We start from the raw sequence: 23,503 nt of genomic DNA on the forward strand, positions 1-23,503 counted from the left end.
TCAGTTCGGGCATGGGAGTTTCACGCCACACTCTGCTAGTTGGCCTCCGTTACATTGGCACAATCAAAGCATCACTATGCAATCTGTCTTTGACACTCCTCCGCCAGGATAAGATATTATACATCTAACTGAGGTTCACTACTCACTGTGTCACCAAGATGATGTACTAAGAGAAACACTATGATACATGACTGGACATTTTTACTTTAGCTTGTGATACTGTGGGCCTGACCAAGCAATTACGTACCCAACCTATTATGTATCCAAATAATAACATATAATAGCTGTGTGTGTGTGTGTGTGTGTGTGTGTGTGTGTGTGTGTGTGTGTGTGTGTGTGCGTGCGTGTGTGCGGACATGTGTGTGTGTGTGTGTGTGTGTGTGTGTGTGTGTGTGTGTGTGTGTGTGTGTGTGTGTGTGTGTGTGCGTGCATGTGTGTGCAGGCCCGTCGACAGGGGGACAAAGGGGTATTTTGTCCCGGGCCCAGGGAAACAGGGGGCCCATAATTGGGTCCCCATTACATTGTATATATTGGGTAGGGGGCCCTTTCAGATTACTTTTGTCCTGGGCCCAGCAAAAGCTGTCCGCGACCCTGTGTGTGTGTGTGTGTGTGTGTGTGTGTGTGTGTGTGTGTGTGTGTGTGTGTGTGTGTGTGTGTGAGAGAGAGAGAGCGAGAGAGACAGAGAGATTCAGCACATTAACAGATTTCCATATTCATTAATAGAGTATGTGTTTCTACACAGGATATCGAATGGTTACACGCATGGAGGGAAGTTAAGAGCCACCACAAACCACAAAGTGCCTATGGGAAGCACACAAGTTTTGTAAGTTGCTTTACAAAGATAATTGGTATTGACATAAGATGACCTATTAGGACTGAAGGCTTCGCATACACTAGATCAGGGATGTCAAACTCAGGCCCAGGGGACACATTTGGCCCGCGAAGCCATTTTATTCGGCCCGCGAAATAATTTCAAATATCTATTACAGTTGGCCGACATACACCTTAATGTATATAGCGTAACATGACTTGAACATGAAATTTGCTGTGTCACGGGATGTGCAGATACATTTGAACTAACAAATATGATGGGAAATAGTGTATGTGAAATTTAACTATGAATATGAAGTGCATGTGCACACAATTTTAGTCCATTTAAAAAAATAAATGTTGAGTTCGGCCCGTGACTTCGTGCCAGATTTTTATTTTGGCCCTCAGTCAATTTGAGTTTGACACCCCTGCACTAGATAAAGCCTGGCCCTGTCCTAGAATAAGACAGAGATTAAAACATTTTTTTGGTTTGCAAAGTTTGTACCTTGTGTGGTAACACTTTATAATAATGGATGCAAAAAAGCATTATAAAGACTTAATAAATAATTAACTATTAATGAACAAAACATTAACAAATGTTTGTAAATGACTAGGAAATGTTAACAGATGGTTGTAAATGACTAGGAAATATTATGTTAATATCTTATATTTATCAAACATTTACAAATTGCTTGTAAAGGAATAAAATACTCTGTTATAAGGTATGTCAAATCTTGTATATATTACTTGTAGATATTTGATAAAGCATAATAAGTAATAATAATAAAACTTAGTTAATGATAAAAACATTTGTTAATGTTTCGTTCATCATTTGTAAATTATTTACTAAATCTTTACTAAGCAGACATTATTATAAAGTGCTACCGTTAACTACCATGGTACTACACTACTATGACATAACACAGGGCCTTTAGTAATGCGCTTTGACTTGGTCATTGTCCTTCTGGTAACAGCAAATATATAACAGCATGTCTTAAAGTAATTATAAAAAAATAATTATAACCGGGTGCTAATTCTTAAAAACAACATAATGTCAAGAGAAATGACAGCACTCCAAGTCCTATTCACCTTTATTAACTGTTGCCTAAAGTCATTGAGGCATGTTGGAAGCAGAATAGCGAAAAGGAAGAAAGGGGTCGCACACAAGAGCTGAATGCAGAATCTAAAACTGTATTAAACAAAGCCGAATAAAGTAAATAAAACAGACAGACAAGGGACAAACATTTTATTTACTTTATTTGGCTTTGTTTAATACAGTTTTTGATTTTGCATTCAGCTCTTGTGTGCGACTCCTTTCTTCCTTTTTGCCATACGGCTCTTGGAATTAGGCACAGAGCGAAACGCTCAGAAAAAGACATTGGCGTGGACGCCACCCCACCATTGCTATGGGAGCAGAATAGCAAAATACTGAGGAAAGCAGTGCAGCAATGTGACTGGTTTGGTATAGTAATGTTTTTACTTACTTACGGTACTTACTTATGTAACGGAGGCTAACTAGCACAGAGTTGGCGTGGAGCGTTGGTAAACCTCCCTCCGATAGCTTCATACAGTCTCGTGCCGTTGGGCCGAGAGACTAGTCTCTTGGCCCAGCGGTATCGTACTGTGTCTCCCATTGCCGAACCGATGTAGTTGACGAGGTCGCACGTTCGATCCCCGAGGGGGGTGAACAGGTGCAAGATGACCTCCGTCACAGTGGTGCCGCTGACCGGGATGGGAGTAAGGTTTAAGGGGGAGAGTGTAACGGAGGCTAACTAGCACAGAGTTGGCGTGGAACGTTGGTAAACCTCCCTCCGATAGCTTCATACAGTCTCGTGCCGTTGGGCCGAGAGACTAGTCTCTTGGCCCAGCGGTATTGTACTGTGTCTCCCATTGCCGAACCGTTGTAGTTGACGAGGTCGCACGTTCGATCCCCGAGGGGGGTGAACAGGTGCAAGATGACCTCCGTCACAGTGGTGCCGCTGACCCGGATGGGAGTGAGGTTTAAGGGGGAGAGTGTAACGGAGGCTAACTAGCACAGAGTTGGCGTGGAACGTTGGTAAACCTCCCTCCGATAGCTTCATACAGTCTCGTGCCGTTGGGCCGAGAGACTAGTCTCTTGGCCCAGCGGTATCGTACTGTGTCTCCCATTGCCGAACCGATGTAGTTGACGAGGTCGCACGTTCGATCCCCGAGGGGGGTGAACAGGTGCAAGATGACCTCCGTCACACTTACTAACCCCATCATGCCATTTAATGTAGCGCATAGGTCAGCAACAAAGTATCTCAGTTTCAATCTGTCTGTAGCCAACTTCTCGATGGTCCCCCAGCTTTGATGGTCCTGTTGGAGCTCCTTCTCAATGGTCCGGCGCCATGTCATTTTGGGCCTCCCTTTCTGTCTTTTGCCTTCTGGGGTCCAGTGTAATGCGACTCTTGGAATTGCGTTGGGTTCCATCCTAAGTACATGGCCGATCCAGGTCCATCTGTGCTTTTTGAAGATGTATTCATATCTTCTTGCTGGGTGATGTTGATGAGTGTATTGTTGGAGATGGTTTTGGGCAAGTAGATGTGTAGGATTTTGTGCAGGCATGATGTATGAAAGGTGGATAGTTTGTGCAGGTCGCCTTCTGTGGTCTCCAACATTCTGCACCATATAGCAGAGTAGATATTACACAGCTTTGGTGGAGTCGGAGTTTTGTTTTGGTACTGTATTTCCAGTCCCACCTGACCTCTCCCTACATCTCCATCCATGGCTGAAGTGCCCTTGAGCAAGGCACCAAATCCCACATTGCTCCAGGGACTGTAACCAATACCCTGAAAAATAATAACTGTAAGTAGCTTTGAATAAATGAAAGCGTCTGCTGGGTGTAATGTAATGTAATGTAATGTAATGTAAAAATAATGTAATGTTTTTTAATCTTATGAAGCTTGCCGTGCTGTGCTTTGCTGATCCGGTTCTGAATGTAATGTTTTGCTTGTTTGAAATATTCAGATTCAACGCTCACATATATGGAGGAGGGAATGCAGCAGCAGGGAGAGGCGGAGCAACCTTCCATAAGTGCCGTCCGTAAACAAAACCCACCACACCCAACCACAGGTAAGATCAGGGGCGCCGCCATAATTTTTGGGCCCTAAAAAAGATTTGAATGTTGGGCCCCCTTAAGGGCCCCTGTTAGTGCTTTTGGGCTCCCTTAAGGGCCCCTGTCAGTGCTCGGGCCCTTAGAATCTGTAACACCGTTCCCCCCCTAGTGACACCCATGGGTAAGATGCAGCAATGGTTTTCGAAGTGGGGGCCGGTGCTACTGCTAGGGTGTTGTGTATCTGCTGGGTGTCTCTGGCATAGCACATTACTATTACATTGCACTTAACTGATGTAATCGGTCATTAATCCCTTAGTGCAGAGCTTCTGTTACAATAATCTTATTGTCACCAAAATGGTAATGACCAAGTCGTAATCGGTTGCTTAAAGCAGTGGTTTCCAACCAGGGGTACATGGACCACTAGGGGTAGGGGGTACATGGAAAAATGTAGGGGGTACATGGAAAAATGAACAAATGCATGGGGAATAGTCTAATTGGGATATAGAGCATGAGTGAGGGGTACTCATGCTAGGACAAAAAGGCTTAGGGGGTACACAAGACAAAAAAGGTTGGGAAACACTGGCTTAAAGGGCAACTCCTGCCAATTTCAATGTGCTGTTATATTGCTCACGCTACCCTTGACTAGTACCCGGTGACGCCGCAGTGTATGGCCCAGCCCTTTCCAAGATATGAGCTATTCTAATGGGGGCAACTTTTGTTTACATTTTTTTTTTTTAAATGAGGTAGGTATCGCTGTTTGTTAGCTGTCTGCTGATGTTGCATAACCTTTTGGATGTTTTTGGGAATAAATAAAAATGTTTTTTTGAAATGTAAACAAAAGTTGCCCCCATTAGAATAGCTCATATCTCGGAAAGGGCTGAGCCAAAAAATGCGGCGTCACCAGGTACTGACAAGTCAAGGGTAGCGTGAGCAATACAACAGCACATTGAAATTGGTAGGAGTTGACCTTTAAGACTGTATCTCATAACTTACCAGAATGCATCTTAATTTTGCAATGCGCATGCATCCTTCATCATGCACTGCTTCATCACAAACAAGCCCATTGACAATGTACAAGATCAACACCGATCTCAACTAACTCCCTAAACAGTAGGTCATAGCTGTATCAAGACATACACATCCAAATATACTGTACATTTGTTTATACATACCCAGGTATTTTGATACAATAAACGTAGACCTTGCCCTGTGTTTGTGCCTTTCGTTTACAAACATACAGAGGTTTTTCTTCTAAAAACAAAGCTTAAAAAACTTAAAAAGTCAAAAGTGTAGATTGTTTAAAAACTCCGGTTAGCGTGTGTGTGTAAACGGAGACTTGAATGGCACTCTCCTTACCGCACACAGGTCTAACGTATTTATGACAGCTCTCAACAGCATATTTATGCGTATTTGCCTTTGAAGTGAACAAAAATATTTTGCCAAGCGTAGAAAAGAAAAAGGTTAGTTTATCAAAATACAGGGGTATGTCTACACAGGCCCTTATTGAAGCTGCGGCTAATGCAGTGTTTTTCAACCATGGGGTCGGGACTCGGGAATGTCTAGATGTGACAACAGAATACTGATAAATATTAGTAATTAATATAAAGTAATAATTCATATTCTGGTTGAAACACAGCATACAATCTTGCCCTTTCATAAATCTGTATCGGTTTAATAGTTTGCAAGTTAGCATAGTCATGTTATTTTTCGTCATGATAAAAAATGTTGATGTGAAAATGGGGTCCTGGGCTAACAAAGGTTGGGAACCTCTGCTCTGAGCTAATGTCAGGAATTGTTAATTCAAACATTCAAAGGTCTCTTTGTAGTTTGCATGTAAATCACCTAGTATCAAAGGCCTTATTTATTTCAGAAGAACAGCAACAAACGGTAGAAGTTCAAGTTCAAGAGTTTAATTTTCACTGTCATTCAAGGCAACAAAAGTGTAGGCCTATTTGGAACAACAGCACTGTGTAGTTTAAAGTACTAGTAAGCTTAGCCTACATACTGTACATACTGTAGGCATAAGTGCTTGGACACACCCCATATATTAAATATGTTAATTAATAAGTTAGATCCCTTCACCTTAATTCTAGGTGCTCTTGCTATTTAACAACCCCCCCCCCCACACACACACACACACACACAATGGAAGTAATACATAGATGCATATCTGCTAGGCCTTTAAAGGTACACTGAATTGTATTTGTACCGAACTGAACAGACCTGTACTGAACTGAACAGTGCTGTACTAAAAGGTAGATTGACAGGCAACTCTTTTCATGTTTTTACATTATGCTGCCACTACATGCAGTGGCTCAGAACGCTGAGAGAGAATGCATGAAAAAAACAGGTGTAGAGGCTAGGGCTGGGCGATTCACCCTGAAAAAAAAATCTAGATTTTTTCATTACCAAACTCGATTCACGATTCACGATTCGATTCAATAACCACCCCGCCCCCCCCCCCCCCCCCCACAAAAAAAAACAAAAAAAAAAACTTGTTGAGCTCTCTAGGCCCCAACGTGGTGTGGGTGTGTGTGTGTGTGAGAGAGAGAGAGAGAGAGAGAGAGAGAGAGAGAGAGATATTGACAGAGAGATTGACAAGTAGGCTCTGTTTGCGTGGCGGTGCCTCTGGTGTGTGTGAAGCCTACTCGGACTGGACCAGTTTATATGGACATGGGGTAGCCTATAGCAGGGGTTTTCAAAGTGGGGCCTGGGGACGCCTGGGAGGGGCGTGAGAGGATGCCAGGAGGGCCGTGGCAGATTGGCAGGGAAAATAGCAAAATTAATTGAATGACCTAAGAAGCCAAAATAAACTAAAAATAGGCTTAAATCCCAAAGGAATATTTTTTTTCTTTACAATATTTATGTATTGTGCTTTCTGTAGTGCCTGAATGGTCTTAGGAATACACAAACTTTATCAAGGTGTGAGACTGGGTGCCCAGAACAAAATAGTGTGGCACGTCCCATGTCAGGGGGGGGGGGGGCTTGGCTGTATCTACCTGTATGTGGAGGGCTCATAGTAAAGTTTGGGAACTCCAGGCCAAAATAGCCTAATGTAATTTGTCTCAGAACATTGCTAATAGAAATGACCAATTGGGATTACATTGAAACATCTCAGAGAAAGAACAAAAAATGTGAGGGTAAACCCTCAGGCACTGTTGAGATTTGTCGTCACGTGCCATCCATCCCCACAATATATTAATGATGCATTATAGTACAGATGTATGTATGGAGGCTCTTGTCCCAGATGAACAAATGTAGCAATTGCCTGCTTTTTCCCATCAGAGCCCATAGTAATGCGTCTGAATACATGTCGATGCATCTGAACACTGCTGCGTTAACACAGCGAAAACATTTTGGAGCAACACCCTAAAACAATGCTTACTTCAAGACGGTAACGTTTGCAAGCCTGAGTAGATTAGATATCGCGTTTCATGCATTTAATCAGACATCAGCGCATTCGCACAGGATCAGAACTAGTTTTACAGCTGGTAATTTCTCCGGATTGCAACAGGTGGTAAAACTGTCGGCGAAGTTTACCGATATCGCCGCTATATTTACTGACATGGCGCGTTCAGACGCGGTTACTTTACCACAAGTCTCCTAACTAGTCCCGTCCGAGTAGGGCTTTAGAGAGAGGGGGAGAGAGAGCGCGCGAGAGTGCTCCGGTTGCTTGGGTGTGTGTGTGTGTGTGTGTGAGCGAGAGAGGGAGGGAGAGAGATTCCTTTCAACTCACATATGTTGGTTAAGATCATACAGGCGAGGAGCAGCGCATCCATAACTTTAAGCATATGTTGAAAACCTCTCTTCTCTACCGAATAATTGGAAGCATATCGTAGTAGGCAGTTCTAGGCTAATTGCATCCGTGATTGCTTTCCACCTTGCGTCACTCTTGTGGTAGGGGTAGAGTAGTTTGTTTAGCATTTTCTCCGCGAGATGTTTTCGTTTCAAATATTGAAACATGCATGTAGTCCGGCTGCTACGACCTACAGCTACGACAACACTGTCATTCACAATTTACAAAGTGGTAGGTTGTTTAATTCATCATTGGCAAAACGATTTGAGGTAGTGTCACCTTATTTGAACAGGAGCCCGTATTCCTCACCCGTTTCACTATATTTCTGTCAAACCATTTAACTCACAACGTTGGTTTGTGCATGTAATGGGGGAGGAGACACAGAGAATGCACTAGGTAGGCTAGACCTACGTCTTCGCCAAGTGGCGAACGTAATGCAATGCGCTGTGCGCTTGGGTACATAAACTGACAGACGATTTAAAAAAAAAAAAAATAAATAAAAAATCGTATAACGCAATTTCTCAAAAAACAAATCGATTTGACGTTCAAACTCGATTTTAAAATCACATCGATTTTTTGCCCAGGCCTAGTAGAGGCTTGTTCTTTGTGAGACCTTGAGAAAAGTGCTATTTCTTACACTGATGAAATCTCCGACCCAAAGTAGCAGTTTGAATGTATTTTCCTTTTATATATACTGTACCGAAAATGTACCGAACCGTGACCCCAAAAACCGAGGTACATACCAAACCGTGATTTTTGTACACCGTTACACCCCTAGTAGCTGCCCAATCCCAGCCCTTTAGGTTTGCGTCCACTTAACTGCATGCTCATGGATTTCTGTGAGGTGTGCGGCAAGTGACAGCGGCCGCCCAAAAAAGTGTTTACACTTATACAAATTGACAGTGGCGTGACGGTTTCACTGATGCCTTTAGCCTCTAGTCTATCACATGTCTGCAGGCTTAAAGAAACTCAATCCTTTAAATGCTACTTCTCTTAGTGGTTTTATGGGGCTGGACCTGTGGCAGCTCAGAGCAGGCCAAGTAGCCAAGCCACTCTTCTGGGCAAGGGCGCCGGAACAAGTTTTAAAGTGGTGGTGCATTCTTTTTCTTCTTCATTCCTTATTTCTTAATAATGTTACTGCTTCTGCACTCGATTCATTTGTCTGCAGTAAAAGTTGAGAAAGCCTCATTTAGGGAGCCCAAAAGTGTGAATGCAAATGCACCACTGCATCCCCCTTTTCCGGCACTTTATTATTCACACTGTACGTAGATCTGGACTTGGTATACCCACTGGCTATAGATATACATTTTGTATATCTCTACGTACTATATACTGTGTACAGTACTGTACTGTACTGTACGGTATATAGTGTTGCCTGACAGTTGTTCTCTGGTGCATCTTTTAGGCTGAGCATCAACTTAATAGCTATTGTTTTGGTGACAACAGCTAGCCTATTGTTTTTTCTGACTGCCAGTATCACTTTAAGTTTTATACCCTGTAATGTACGTCATTTCACTAGCCCGGGCGAAAGCCGACTGTTGACTCTGTCAAACAGTCTGGCGAAAGCTAAGAGGAATATGTCTCCGTTGAGGGTGGGAGATGATCTGATCTTACTCTGCCATTTAAATTCTTTGGAGTTCTGAATTCAGATTAAAACCCATATTGTGCTGTATTAGCATGACTGCTACGATATAGTCTCGTAAAAGCATGCAAATAACAAAACAAAAGTGTGAATAGTGTTACCTTGACCAATCATTAACGGACTTCGCGGGTGAGTTCTGCGTCACCACTCCCAACTGTTTGCTGATTGGTTAAACAGTGAGCGAACCGAGCTAGGAGGGTTTCGTCAGACTACTGTAGGTGCTGAGCCAAAATCTTTGGGTTGAGTACATAGGATGGCATCACCAGGCTATAATTTCGCCTGCCCAAATGAGTTATGGGGAGCAAATACCAAATAAACAGACGTACATACAGTTAGATAATCTGTGCATACATTTCCCAGACAGCTCTTTGAAGCTGATGGACTATATGGCAGGACTTTCACTAACAGTAGGTGGTTTCTCCACTCTTGTTTAGAGCTGGGTCCGCTGTATAGTAGAGGATGGATAGGTCAGTTGGAAGCTGCAGACGCAAAAACACTTTGGTGTGTGCGAAAGGTCAGAAGGTCAATTTCTGGCTGGAGCGCATCCATCAGAGCGCCTCAGCTATCTACTCCATTGAGACCGGTAGAAAGAAACAACAGCCAGACTGGTCAGAAAAAAGGGAAAAAACGGAAAGGGCTGCGTGGATCCAAACTTTTTTAACACGGGTGCTCTAGTAAGTGGGTATAGTAGACATCAAAAAACAAAGAGCAGGAGACTAATGCACTCTGGGTTCTTATTTTGAAAGGCAGTCTATCTTCTGAAAGGCAGTCTATTTGCCTTTGAGAAAAAGTAAAAAAATAAGAAACCGGAGTGCCACAGTCTTCTGTTCTTTATTTTTTAACAGTCGGACAGGGTTGTACATGTCCACTGCTGCAAAGTCTACTACTCTTGCTACTGACGAACTTGTGTGTGCGTGTCTGTGTGTGCGTGTGTGTGTGTGTGTGTGTGTGTGTGTGTGTGTGTGTGTGTGTGTGTGTGTGTGTGCGTACGTGTGTGCGTCCGTGTGTGTGTGTGTGCGTGTGTGTGTGGGCTACCTCACGTGTACCTTTGTTGGTCTGTCTCTTTGCTAAATGTAGATAGAAGCATCATCTTCCCAAAAGAATACATCAACAATCCTGTGCACTTAGTGTTATATTATAATATTGAGTGGTAGTGCAAAGATTAAAAAGGGCTTAGCATTGCTTAGCTGCTCAAACTAATTACTTTGAGAAGAGTAGAAGAGATTAAGCTAATTAATCATTGATACATCAGTAATATATCATTTAATAGGACACGACACTTGTCTTGTCGGTGGTGGATGTAATGAATGTGGATTACATGCAGGAGAGGTGACCTTCTTAGGAAAGCCTAGTGGGTCTCATATTGTTGTGAATAACTTGTGTGGTTGTTACAGAGATGGTTAAAAGAATCTTTGGGTGCAACCATACCTTTGATTATATATTCTATTCTACCATACGGTAAATCGTTTCCTAGATACCTCATTGTCCCTGAAGTTCTATTACTGTAGATGGAATGTTCCAATGTGGCCGCCATGTTGGTTCATTAGGTTACTAAATGTAGCAATGATTCCAATGGTCTCTGTCCATGAGGAAGGATTTCCTTTTGCCCGGAGCGCTGTTCATCTACAGTTATGTTTGATAACAAAGATGTTAATGGGTTACAATAATGTTAATGGGTTACAATAATGTCCGCTTATAAAGCAGTAATAAGACTTATTAAATAATGAACAAATGATGAACAAAACATTAACACATTTTTGTAAATGACTGGGACATTTTATGTTAAGATTTCACATTCATCAAACATTTCCAAATTGTTTGTAAATGAATAAAAATGATATGATAAAAGGTTTGTGAAATCTTGAACATATTATTTGTTTATAAAGCATGAATACATTTAGTTAATAATAAAAACATTTGTCTATATCTGCATTTACTATATCTACATATCTACATCTACATTTCTCTATATCTACATCTTTATAAGCAGACATTAATATAAAGTGTTCCTGTACCAGAAGTCCTCTCGAGCAAAGATGGGCACTGCACTGCCCATGTACCCGATTCACTGTATGTCCCTCCACAGTATTGAAGATGAAGTAGAGTAGTAGAGTAGAGTAGAGTAGAGTAGAGTAGAGTAGAGTAGAGAAGAGTAGAGTAGAGTAGAGTAGAGTAGAGTAGAGAAGAGTAGAGTAGAGTAGAGTAGAGTAGAGTAGAGTAGAGTAGAGTAGAGAAGAGTAGAGTCGAGTAGAGTAGAGTAGAGTAGAATAGAGAAGGCTAGAGTAGAGTAGACTAGAGTACAGTACAGTAGAGTAGGGTAGAGTAGAGTAGAGTACAGTAGAGTAGAGTAGAGTAGAGCACTTTTATTAATCCCGCAGGAAAGTAACCTCTTAGTGCAGAAGGGGTCGCCGGCAGGCCTATTCACTATTTGCTGAAAATATTCAACTACATCATAACAACATTGCTATGACAATACAGAGAGCTTTAAGTGACAGATTAAGACACAGCATTACAATTTTGATGAGAGTAAGTTTATAACATTGGCTCTGCTCTAAGGAATTTAAGGTGTCTGTCAGCATACATAAATACACAAATACTGTACAAAACATACACAAAGAGACCTAACACACATTATTGTACATTACAGTAGAAATACTATGCACACTTGAGTACAGCAATCAGCCTCATAGCAGTTCACATAAGCACATGCTCTCTCTCTCTCTCACTCTCTCTCTCTCTCTCTCTTTCTCTCTCTCTCTCTCTCACACGTTCACACACACTCACACATACACACACGCGCGAGCGTGCGCGCACAAACACTAACACACGCAGTCTGCTTAAAGCAGTGTGATGCAACGTAAAGAGCAGGCAGTGATTACCAACACTGTACAGCAGAGAGAAGACTATACCCTTTTACTGTGTAAGCAGATATTTAAAGAGCAACTGTTTGTCTATATGAAGCCTGTACAGTATACCGTATCTGTGTGTGCACACACACGTGCGGGTAGTTCAGAGAGGGGATGCGTGTACTGTATGTATGTGTGTGTTTGTCTGTGTGTGTTACTGTGTGTGTGTGTCCCTACTCCCCGTTCCTGAATATTGCATAACCTGTTCACTCAGCGACAGTGCGGCAGCAGTTGGTTTGTAAAGGGTAGCAGTTTGCCTGTAATGGCGCGTATGTGTGTGTGTATGTGTGTGTGTGTGCACACATGCATGTTTGGGGGAGAGAGAGCACTTGCGCTTGTGTGACATTGCTCCCGCTGCACGCTGAATATTGCATAGCCCTGCTCACTCGGTGGCAGAGCCGAAGTTGAGACCGCGGCTCCTTCTAAGGTGACAGGATTATTGGTTGTTAGGACGAGTTGCCAAGGAAATGGACACCTGCTGGCTTAGCTATCTGTCTACCATCACGTCTGTTGCACCGGCTCCCTCTTCCCTACTTCCACTTCATTGCGTTTTGGCATCGCTTTTTTTGTTCTAATATGCTGGGCACAATCAGAACAATCAGATGTTGAATCATTGTTGAGTCATCACCAATTTCATGATGTCAAAATGTATCCCATGTGTACTATCCCGATCCATATTGAATTGAGTTTGTTTTGCAGAGATGCATCACCAAAAGCACACTTATGGAATAACATTAGTTTTACAGCTTCATTAATTGCATTAATTTGAAATAAAAAAGAAATAAAAATCTTTGAGTTGTATGTTAAAAACAAACCACCAACCCCAACCCCAACGCGATCCTCTTACAGATAATAGCAGACTTGGTGGAGAGAGATGAAAGAGCTGCCACTTATCTGACCTCTCAGCTGATCCCAATGATACGCCACCTTGTTAGCCTAGCGTAGCGGATACACTGCGGATGAGTCATTAACCTGTCACCCCGAGGGGAAACGGGGTCCGTTTGTTTGGCTCGCTTTGTTTGTTTGTTTGTTTGTTTTGTCTTTTCCTATCTATGTTAGCAACCTTGCACGGTAGACAGTGGATCAAATTTTCCGGCCAAGCGGATTTTGAGTCTGCACAGCTACTGTAGGTCTGATGCCATCTGGAAAACGTTGGAGTTGGAAGCAGGACTCTTAATGTTTTTTAACCACCAGCCAAAATGGCTCGTAGATGTTAATCTTACTAGCCAAACACACACTCACGAAAGGGACTAAGTCAGGGGTGTCAAACTCAAATTCACTGAGGGCCAAAATAAAAATCTGGCAAGAAGTCGCGGGCCGAACTCAACATTTATTTTTTTAAATGGACTAAAATTGTGTGCACATGCACTTCATATTCATAGTTAAATTTCACATACACTATTTCCCATCATATTTGTTAGTTCAAATGTATCTGCACATCCCGTGACACAGCAAATTTCATGTTCAAGTCATGTTACGCTATACATTAAGGTGTATGTGGGCCAACTGTAATAGATATTTGAAATGATTTCGCGGGCCGAATAAAATGGCTTCGCGGGCCAAATTTGGCCCCTGGGCCTGAGTTTGATATCCCTGGACTAAGTGGTTAGTAAGGTGGTATTTTATACCAGCCAAACTGAATGTTCACCAGCATTTGGCCGGTTGGCGGGTTCTAATTTAGAGCCTTGGTTGCAAGTGAAGTACCTCAGTTTTGTGAAGAGAAGTTAACCATAACTTCCCACGTAAGCTTATTTTGCTGCCTATGACAAGAATTGGAAATAATTAGGAAATAAAAATCAGGGGAAGTTACTACGTGGAAACATTCCATATTCCATAGCCATATCTAGGCCTGGTTTTTGATGATAGATTAGCACCTAAAACATTCGTTGGTTGAGAGACACACTTACCTTGTATTTTATGCTAAAAATAAACTATAAACTAAGTTTTAGCTGTTGAACCATTTCTTTTTCTTCTGAAAATAGTGACAGACTGAATTAATTGGTGAAGCCTAAATTAAAACTAATCTCGCCCTGAATAATAGCAATTTGGTGAATTGACCTTGAACCAAATTGGTCTAGAATTTAATGAGGTTATCGAGGGTTCACTAGGCCTGAAACTTTAATCCAGTTCCGCCCTTTTGTTTTGGTGCACAGTTGCTCACAGACAGACAGGGACTGACGAATGGGCCCAAAAACGATATCTTACCTCGTTCTCCCCATCCTTGTTGGGAAGTGCCAACCCACTTCTCCTTGTAATTCAAACGCTGTGTGCGTTCATTCATCTAACAACTGAAGCAACTCTAGTAAAGCATGTTTTTCTAAGATTAGACTTTGCACCATCAGTGTAGCATATTCATTTTAAACCCAAGTGACCCATTACTTTTGTTATCCATCCCTGCATGCAAATGTTGGTTAAACAGTATTCTTGGGTCCATCTCCAAAGGCTGTCCAACTTGAGAAAGCCTACTTCAAAGTAACAAAGATTGAGGACACCACACAGCAAGTACCATAGCAAGACATGTTGTGTAGCACATGTGTGTAAAAGATCTGCACAGATTTGTGTTCCTCTTGTCACTACACGGCTTAAGGACTTGTTGGGTAAGTTTACAATTGAAAAGATACATAGTTCATTGCCCACATTGAGTTTGTTTGTCTGCAATTCACAGCGAGGATTTTGTATCAGATCCACTGGATGTACTTAATGTAGTTTATTCAGAGGGTTGGATATCATTGTTCTGTGGCATATCTAATAATCATCCATATATATGTTGGTGATACTCTGTGTTAAAATTGAAGTGTGGACAGACAAATGTCATTTATTTTTTAGTTTGGCGTTGTTGCGTGTCTGATTGACCGTCTGCATTACATTTTAGTAATGGATACATTTCAGTCTGAGCATCATCAGTCAGTCAATCATTAACCAATCAATCAAACAATCAATCAATCAATCAATCAAAAAATTAAGAAACCCATTAATTAACCATTTAACTAATTCATCAACTAACCAAGCAATCAAGCAGTTTAAAAACATTAAGTACTTCCACAATAAGACAGTATTAAAGCATTGGACTTAACTGAAAAATATTTACATTACCCTCATTTTGAGCATTGTGTATTTGGCAATTGATGGGCCTATATTAGTATTGAACATCAGTAGTGAAACATTATATACCTGTAGGCCTACGTGCTACATTTCCTGAGGTGTTGTTGACATTTGAATCAATGCGCAGGACGATGAATGTGATATTGGCTTGCTCAGGTAGTCCATTACTTTACCTTGGCTTGGAGTAATGTGTCAAGTATACTGCAGCGCTGGAGGCTTGCACTCACAATTTGTATAATAGTGTATATATTGTTGGTGAGGAAAGCCCAGAGTGACTGCTTAGAGAGGCAACACATTGAAATTCGATTTTAGCAGCCGAGTCTCTCCCGCCAGGCTAGGGCAACCTGGAACCTGATCAGAGGAAAACTGACCATGCTCACGTCACAAACGAAAAATACGATACCAAAAAAGGTTAGGGACAGTTAAGTAATTATGGCCAAAATTGTGCAGAAAATGCACAATGGCGCCGCTTACATTACCTAAAACCTGTTGTTAAGTGTATTAAGCCGTTATTAGAGGTATAGGATTTTCAGTCTCTGAGGTGGTTTAAATGGAAATAATGGAAGATACGTGTCAACTCAACACGTTGCGATAGAGGGGGTGAAAAAAAAGTAATATTTTGGAGAACTTCTGCCCAGTAAAGCAATAACTTAATGCGGCTCCCACTTATACTGAGCAAGAGTAGTGTAGTGAGGAGAGAAGAGCACACTGCAGGTATCTCTCTAAAACAGTAGCTCTGCTGACGCGACAGGGAGGTCATAGGGACTGAAACGTGATTCTGCCCTTTTGTCTGTCTCAGGTGCGCTCAAGACAGATACTGTTGGCAGGCTGTCCCGGGCTGCAGCACAAAGCCATGTGCCCGCTGCATGTTTGGAGATTGTCAGGGCCACTGGCCATTGAGCATAGCGGGCATTTCCCGGTGGGCCCCGCGCGCACCCTTGTGGGCCACTATTTTCAGAAATGTTAGAAAAATAAATTTAATTTAAAAAGAAAACAATTGGGGCCCACAAGGGTGCGGGGCCCACCGGTGAGTCAGTTTTGCGCCGCTAATTATGAGGGGCCCCTTTAAGTTAAAAGTGCCCGGGCCCTATGTCTACCCCAGTCCAGTCCCGCCATGCGGGGCCATAATGGGCCTTTTACACGCCACAAGAATGGCCCCGGCTGCGGCCATGAAACAACTGATTTGCAGCGGTTGCTTAAAAATGAATCAAGCATTTCAAACCTTTTTTCAGTGCAATCAGAGTTGGGTTACTCATAATGCGCAATGGCAACGTCGTCATCCACCACACTTTATTCAGGAGAATTTGATGGAGCTTTAAGATCTTTTTCAGCAATTAATCATTCATAACCATCATAAAATAATCAAAGAAATTTGTAACAATGAATTTTTAAAAAACTTAAAAAAACAAAGAAAAAAAACCCCAAGAAACACCATAAACAAGAAATGACATTTACATACAGTAATGCATACAGTATATTATACTAATTAAAGCAACTACACACAACAGTAGTATTAGACCCCTTAACCCATTTAAGCCTGATGCTGCACATACGCTGCATTGACCTACAGTACGTGGGTGCCTAGAGCTGTATGGACACTGCTCAGATTGAGAATTGAGATTTTTATTAAAAATGTGGGCATGTTAGAGCTAACTGAACACATACTAATGCACGAGGAGGGCCTTAGCTTTTAAATGCATCTCATTTCATTTTATCTGGGGCATAGTAACACTGGTAAAACCGACAACCAGTTTGCGGTTTTACCAGTGTTACTATGCCCCAGATAAAATAAAGGGTTTTTAATCATAACAATCCTTGTCGACCTGTGGAGTTGCCTGAAGTTGGCCCTAGTGCCATCACGCTCTAAATGAAAGGACTTACTGTAGGTCTTCTTACTTCAAGAGCACCTACAGTTTGGAGTCTACAAAGTTGGAGAACAAGAGCATTCAGAAATCCTTCTCCCTCTAAGTATTGCAGCTCATTTTATGTTTGTGCTTGGGAAGGTGAGATATTTAGGTTTTTATAGGCCTTTTCCAAAAAGGGCTTAGGCATTTGCAGGCATTTTTGGAAAGGGCCTTAGGCTGAAATGGGTTAAAACAAGAACATACTACTGTAGCTGTGCACATACAGTACAGTGTAATCTGGCAAATGTTTTATCATTATTTCATGTGTTTCATGTGTTGTCATCCTAAACCTCATTAGTGCTTTTCAAGGGCTAAATTGCCATTATTCCTTGAAAAGAGGCTCCTTTTCGAAGCATGTAACTCATACACACATGAATGTTTCATTATGTCAAGTGCACTGAGAGAAAGAGTAGTGTGTGTGTGTGTGTGTGTGTGTGTGTGTGTGTGTGTGTGTGTGTGTGTGTGTGTGTGTGTGTGTGTGTGTGTGTGTGTGTGTGTGTGTGGCCATGAGGAGATGTGCTGTTGTCACACGAGGTGCAGGACTTGCCACCTGCCTGGCTAGCAATGAAAATGGGTCAAACCTGGCGGTTCCAAAGTGTGGGTTCTGATGCCTCCGAATCTTTGATGGCCGGACCATCAACAGACCAGAAAACCGTCTGTATCCAGCACGTTGGGGGCATAATAATTATCCGGTAGATCGATAGTAGCTTCCATTGATCTAACTCCTCCACCACCAGCCAACAGGTTATGTGATACAAATCAGACAGATCAAGCAAATGGTTTGTTTCATCTACTGAGGCCTTCTCATGTCAAAGCATAGAAATGTGTTACCGCTGCCTAAGGCTCCTATTACAACTATGCTTGTGGTCTGTGTCTCTCCAAACGGGTAACTCAAGAGGAGCCTTTCACTTTTGAAGAGTATAGAAAGGAAATACACTTTTACACGGCATTCAATTATGTAACTAGAAGTAATCAGAGAGCGCAGACCTCCGCCAAGGAAGCTGCTTGATACATTTGACTATGTTACACCCTAGGTCTGTCTGCCTTGTTTTTGTGGTGTTCCCACAATTCAATTTCTGTTCACTAGGAGGCGTCTAGATGGCGAAGAATCTTTTGAAAAGTCCTGGTTCCGGTTCGTGATCCAGATCACCACCAGAATTTAATCACTTGTTCCTTGGGTCATTACTAACAGCTCCACAAAGTTTTGTCCAAATCAGTTGATTAGTTTTTTTGTTATCCTGCTGACAGAATATTTGAAAAAGTCCTGGTTCCGGTTTGTGATCCGGATCACCACCAGAATTTAATCACTTGTTCCTTGGGTCATTATCAACAAACCCACAAAGTTTCGTCGAATTCCGTTGATTAGTTTTTGAGTTATGCTGCTGACAGACAGACAAACAAACACACAGACAGACAGACAAACCAACGCGACCGAAAACATTACCTCCTTGGCGGAGGTAATAATCCATGACAGATGTGTGATGTGTGTTTTTCAGCATTCAAATCCATTTAAGAAGAAAAAAATTAAAAGAATAATAATTTAAATGTACATTTATTAGAATTTTAAATAAATGTAAATTGAAATTATTATTTTTTTGTACTTTTCAGATGTCTGGCTGGCAGTGGCCCTGGTGTTCCTAATCAATCTATGAGCAACACTCTCTATAAATACTGTACCTGTACAGTGATATACAATGAACACAGTGGAAAAATGCAGTGTTAATTCAGCACCTACACTCTAGAAAACGTTAAATCGACTCTCTAAGTGTTGAACTTGCCCTGCATTTTTTATAGTGTTATCATGCATTTTCTTCAGGCTGCTGTAGCCTAGCGAGACAGTTGTGGTTGAATGTTTAGGCAGATGGTTGTGGGATTGAAGGGTCTCCCCCCGGGTCTCCTCCTGTATCATTATGGCTGAACGGCTTTTTAGATGCGTCCTAGCATCTCTGGAAGAGGTTATGTCCGTCCGTCGGTCTGTCGGTCTGTCCGTCTGAAGTGCATTCTCTAAATCGGCCAAAATACAATCTTTGCCATCATTTCGTGTTACATTACATTGTATTCATGAATTTACATCAATAAGCAACAAGTGGACGCATCTTTGTCCGCCTGTCGGACTTGTTAACAAGCCATCTAACAACACACTTCTTCAGGGACTGTATCCTGTGTCTAATTGACTGCACTGTATGTTGCTTTGGATAAGGGCATCTGTTATGTTAAGTCTGTTATGTAATCATATTTCTTTCTCCGATCTCTTTTCCTCTGTCTGGTGCAGGTCTTCCCTTCCTGTGTTGATCGACCCAAAGCAAAGATACCAACACAAAGATGAACGGTGATCTCTCCCCCCTGCCGTCCCTACAACTGCCATTCCGGAGCCCTCTCCTCCTCCGTCGTCCCTTCCGCCTCCTCCTCCTGCTCCTCCTCGTCCTCCTCCACTCTCGACCGGGCGAGACGGCCTCCCTCACCCTCCCTCTGTCGACGCCGGGCAACAGCAGCGGGGGCATCTCAGGCACGGTGCCCCAGAAACAGTCATGCACGGAACAGGTGATGATAATGATGATGATGGCTATTTATTTGTCCCTGCCAAATAAACTGCAAATAATAGTAAAAACATAAATGCAGAGCAAATGCTGTTTTGCACCAGTGTATAGTAGGGGTGTAAAGCCCTCGGCACGCTTGCTGCGAGCCGCAAATTATGCGAGTCAGCGCAAGCAACCGACTGCACATGCTTGCTTTAAAAGCAGTAGACCAACACGCAAAATACTGGCGGTGTCATCCAGGGGGCAGAGAGCACAGCATTGTGATAATTGGGAACACAGACTGTAAACAAAACAAAATAGGGACTCCGGGGGAGTCCCCGGGCAAGGAGACGATACTGCTACTTCTGTATTTGCACGCTCCTTTGTCAAAGTGCAACGGGAAAATATGATCGCAAATCGAATGTTTGTAATTTTCGACAAGTTCGAGACAGTCTTGAAAAGTTGTCGCCATCGTCGTTTTCCCCAGAAGTACTCGTATGGAACTGTGCAGTCGTTCTTGTGATCGCCCCCAGCGAGTTTGAAGATATTACACTTAACACACTTGTTTGGATGCAGTATCTAACGTGCGTAAAATTGACATGAATTGCGCAAGTTAACGCGTTCATGAACGAATCGTGAACGCGCTCGTGTATCCTACAGCAAGCATACCGCCAGCCTAAATTAGAGCCTTTGTGGTGATTCGATTTCAGGCCAACGATTCAATTATTTACGATACTTAATAATGCTCCTTGATTCAAATCAAAAGTTCACTTTTATTTACTTTTCAAGCTTAGCTTATGTGTGAAATCTAAAATAAATGAATAAAAGCTGAAATATCTACATGCATTTTATTTGAGGAACTTTATTATCATTATTACACTCAGTATTATTACTGCATGTGCCAAATAAAACTCCTCACAAAATGTGTGAAATAGTAAGAAAAATTGATTAATCGATTAATAACCTTTACTCGATTCTGTTGTGAACGAATCGATTAATTGAATACCCGGCTGTAGGACCCGATGCATCGATACAAAACAATTATTATTTACACCCGTCTGGTATACAGAATGTAGACTTGTACGAAATTCCGAATTGAATGAATTGAAATTCACAGTAATGCCATAATATGAACACTAGGTGGTGGTGTTTTATGTACTTTCAATGGGTGGAGATTAGATTAAAAGAAATTCAAGGCAACGACACCACCTAGTGTTTGTGTTATGGCATTACTTTGAATTTCAATTCATTCAATTCGGAATTTCGTACAAGCCTGATAGAATGCAGAGTGCTATGCCATTACAGTCTTGTTAGTAGAGTAGAGTAGAGTAGAGAAACTTAATTGATCCCCGGGGGAAATTCAGGTGTGAAGTAGCTTACATAAATACACATAATGCCCACATGGACATTTAAGACACATATAACACAGGTTAAAAACTAAAGAAAAAATAAAAAGGCAATGTACAAAAACATATTCAGATTAGACAAATGTGCAAAAAAAAACATACTCTGAGAGTTGAGGTAGACAAGATAAAAATGACCAGAAATGAGTGTTGACAGATACATCTATGATATAGCATTATGATCTAGAAGTAATAGGGTTTCCACACCTGGTCCACTTCAGCCATTTAAGTGAACTCAGACCTGTGACTCGGCATTTTCTACGCATGTGTGAACGCTCCAAAGTGTACCCAGACCACTTGGAAGTGAACCGTACTGAGACCTTTGTTGATGTGGTCTCAGTACGGTTCGCTTATGTGTCCTGAAAAGACTTGTGACTAGGTGTAATCACTTAAGCAGAGCTCTAGATGACCTGGTGTGATGAAAAAGATGACTCACATACCACAAAAGCCTAATGGGACCAGAAAGATTAGCAGGTTTTTTTTGTAATAAACTCACAATATGAACAAAAACAGAACTGAGTCCTTTTGCTGTCGGTTCACTTTTTGGTTCACTTTGGTTCATGTATTGCATGATCTATTATGCGTTGTTTCATATCAACATATTCAGATTAGACAAATGTACAAAAAAAAACATACTCTGCGAGTTGAGGTAGACAAGATAAAAATGACCAGAAATGAGTGTTTAGTTTGACAGATACATCTATGATATAGCATTGTGACGTAGACGTAAGAGAGAAAAGATGTATTACATGATGTATTATCAGAGAGAGTAGAGAGAGAGAGGTTCCATTGGCCCATTGTTTCCGGGTTCTATTATTGGGGGGGAAATCCCCCTTTAGGCAGACCTAGGCAGACCTGAGGACTGTTCTATTCAATGCTAGGAGCATTATGACACGCCCCTTTAGGCAGACCGGAACCTGGTCATGTTAGGTGCCCATAGAAACCTATTATGTTGGCATATCTCTATACTTAAAGAATCTCTGGTATTCTGCTTGTTGTTTCAGGTGGTGTGTAAGGACGGGGTGCTCCTGCCCGTGTGGTTGCCCCTGAAGCCCAGCTTGGGGGAGCAGGCGGGCAGGGCCATCCTCTACTTTGCATGTCTCATCTACATGTTCCTCGGCGTCTCCATCATCGCCGACCGCTTCATGGCTGCCATAGAGGTCATCACCTCACAGGTACTGAACTGGACTAGACTGGACCGGACTGGATGCAAAGTGTTGTGGTGGCAGCCTTGGGCTACTGTTAAAGGGACACTGTGTGAGATTTTCAGTTGTTTATTTCCAGAATTCATGCTACCCATTCACTAATGTTACCTTTTTCATGAATACTTACCACCAGCATCAAATTCTAAGTATTCATTATGACTGGAAAAATTGCACTTTTCATACATGAAAAGGGGGATCTTCTCCATGGTCCGCCATTTTGAATTTCCAAAAATAGCCATTTTTAGCTGCAAAAATGACTCTACTTGGACCATACTAGAAAATATTTGTTTATTACTTAGTAAACTTTCATGTAAAGATCAAATTTGTCGATAGCCAACCCAGTTTCAATGATCAGCATAGTTGCAGTACCTTTTTTGACTATTTCCTGCACAGTGTCCCTTTAAGGGAGTTGGTCTTTCAATCTGGGGGTTGTGGATTAGGCTCGAATCCCTCCTGACCTCTCCCTCCCTCTGCGCAATGCACTTCATCCTGGTGATTTTGCTAATAGCCACGTGTATCTGTCTGATGATTTTGTGTGCTTCAGCTGTTGGATTAAATGTTACGGTTTTGTATTGCCCTCCTCGCTGTAATATCCATTAGACCGTGTAAACACGTATATGAATGTTTTTTTGTAAGCATTTTGTCAGATATTTTTTTAATTAGAGTTCTACGAAACTGACACGACATTGGTGATTTTTTTGATCCACATGGACCGTGTCGCTTAACAGACTCAGAATATGTAAATCTGTTAATGGGTTCCTAAAAATATCTGCATATGTGTAATCAAACCCCCTCAATTATCATTAAAAAATATGTATATCCATATCCTATGGCTTTGCAGGCATGGTCTGTGACTGCCATATGATATCACTGCTACCATAGCATTGGTCTCTTTTTAGACATATTGTAGGCCGATTTTTTTTCTTTGTGCTTTTGTTTTCTTTGGCTTGCGTAGACACATACCGTAGTTGTCTTTTAAACTCCATCAGTTACTCTTTGCTTAAGTTAGAGTGCGCCTTGATGACCCGGTTCTAAGGTTGACATACAACTCCCGGAAAAGGACTGTTTTTTCCACTTCACACCTTTTTTCCACACCATAGTGTGTTTAAATGTTTACGGATGATCAACAGCAATCTAGTCAAG

General features: G+C 41.8%; 1 protein-coding gene across 3 annotated transcripts in view; it reads left to right on the forward strand.

The window, feature by feature from the left end:
- Nucleotides 1–23,503, forward strand: part of LOC134452490 (sodium/calcium exchanger 2-like) — a 55,763-nt gene that overhangs the window by 8,118 nt on the left and 24,142 nt on the right. For 2 of the 3 annotated variants that reach the window (XM_063202897.1, XM_063202895.1), the window contains 4 exons: nucleotides 743–823; nucleotides 3,799–3,903; nucleotides 19,509–19,777; nucleotides 22,160–22,330. In XM_063202897.1, the coding sequence (XP_063058967.1) occupies nucleotides 19,559–19,777; nucleotides 22,160–22,330 (390 nt within the window). In that variant the 5' untranslated portion in view covers nucleotides 743–823; nucleotides 3,799–3,903; nucleotides 19,509–19,558. The remainder of the gene's footprint in view (nucleotides 1–742; nucleotides 824–3,798; nucleotides 3,904–19,508; nucleotides 19,778–22,159; nucleotides 22,331–23,503) is intronic. The other variant, XM_063202896.1, reaches the window with a different exon arrangement.

The sequence above is a fragment of the Engraulis encrasicolus genome, chromosome 7 (genome assembly GCF_034702125.1).
Source record: "Engraulis encrasicolus isolate BLACKSEA-1 chromosome 7, IST_EnEncr_1.0, whole genome shotgun sequence".
NCBI lineage: Eukaryota > Metazoa > Chordata > Actinopteri > Clupeiformes > Engraulidae > Engraulis > Engraulis encrasicolus.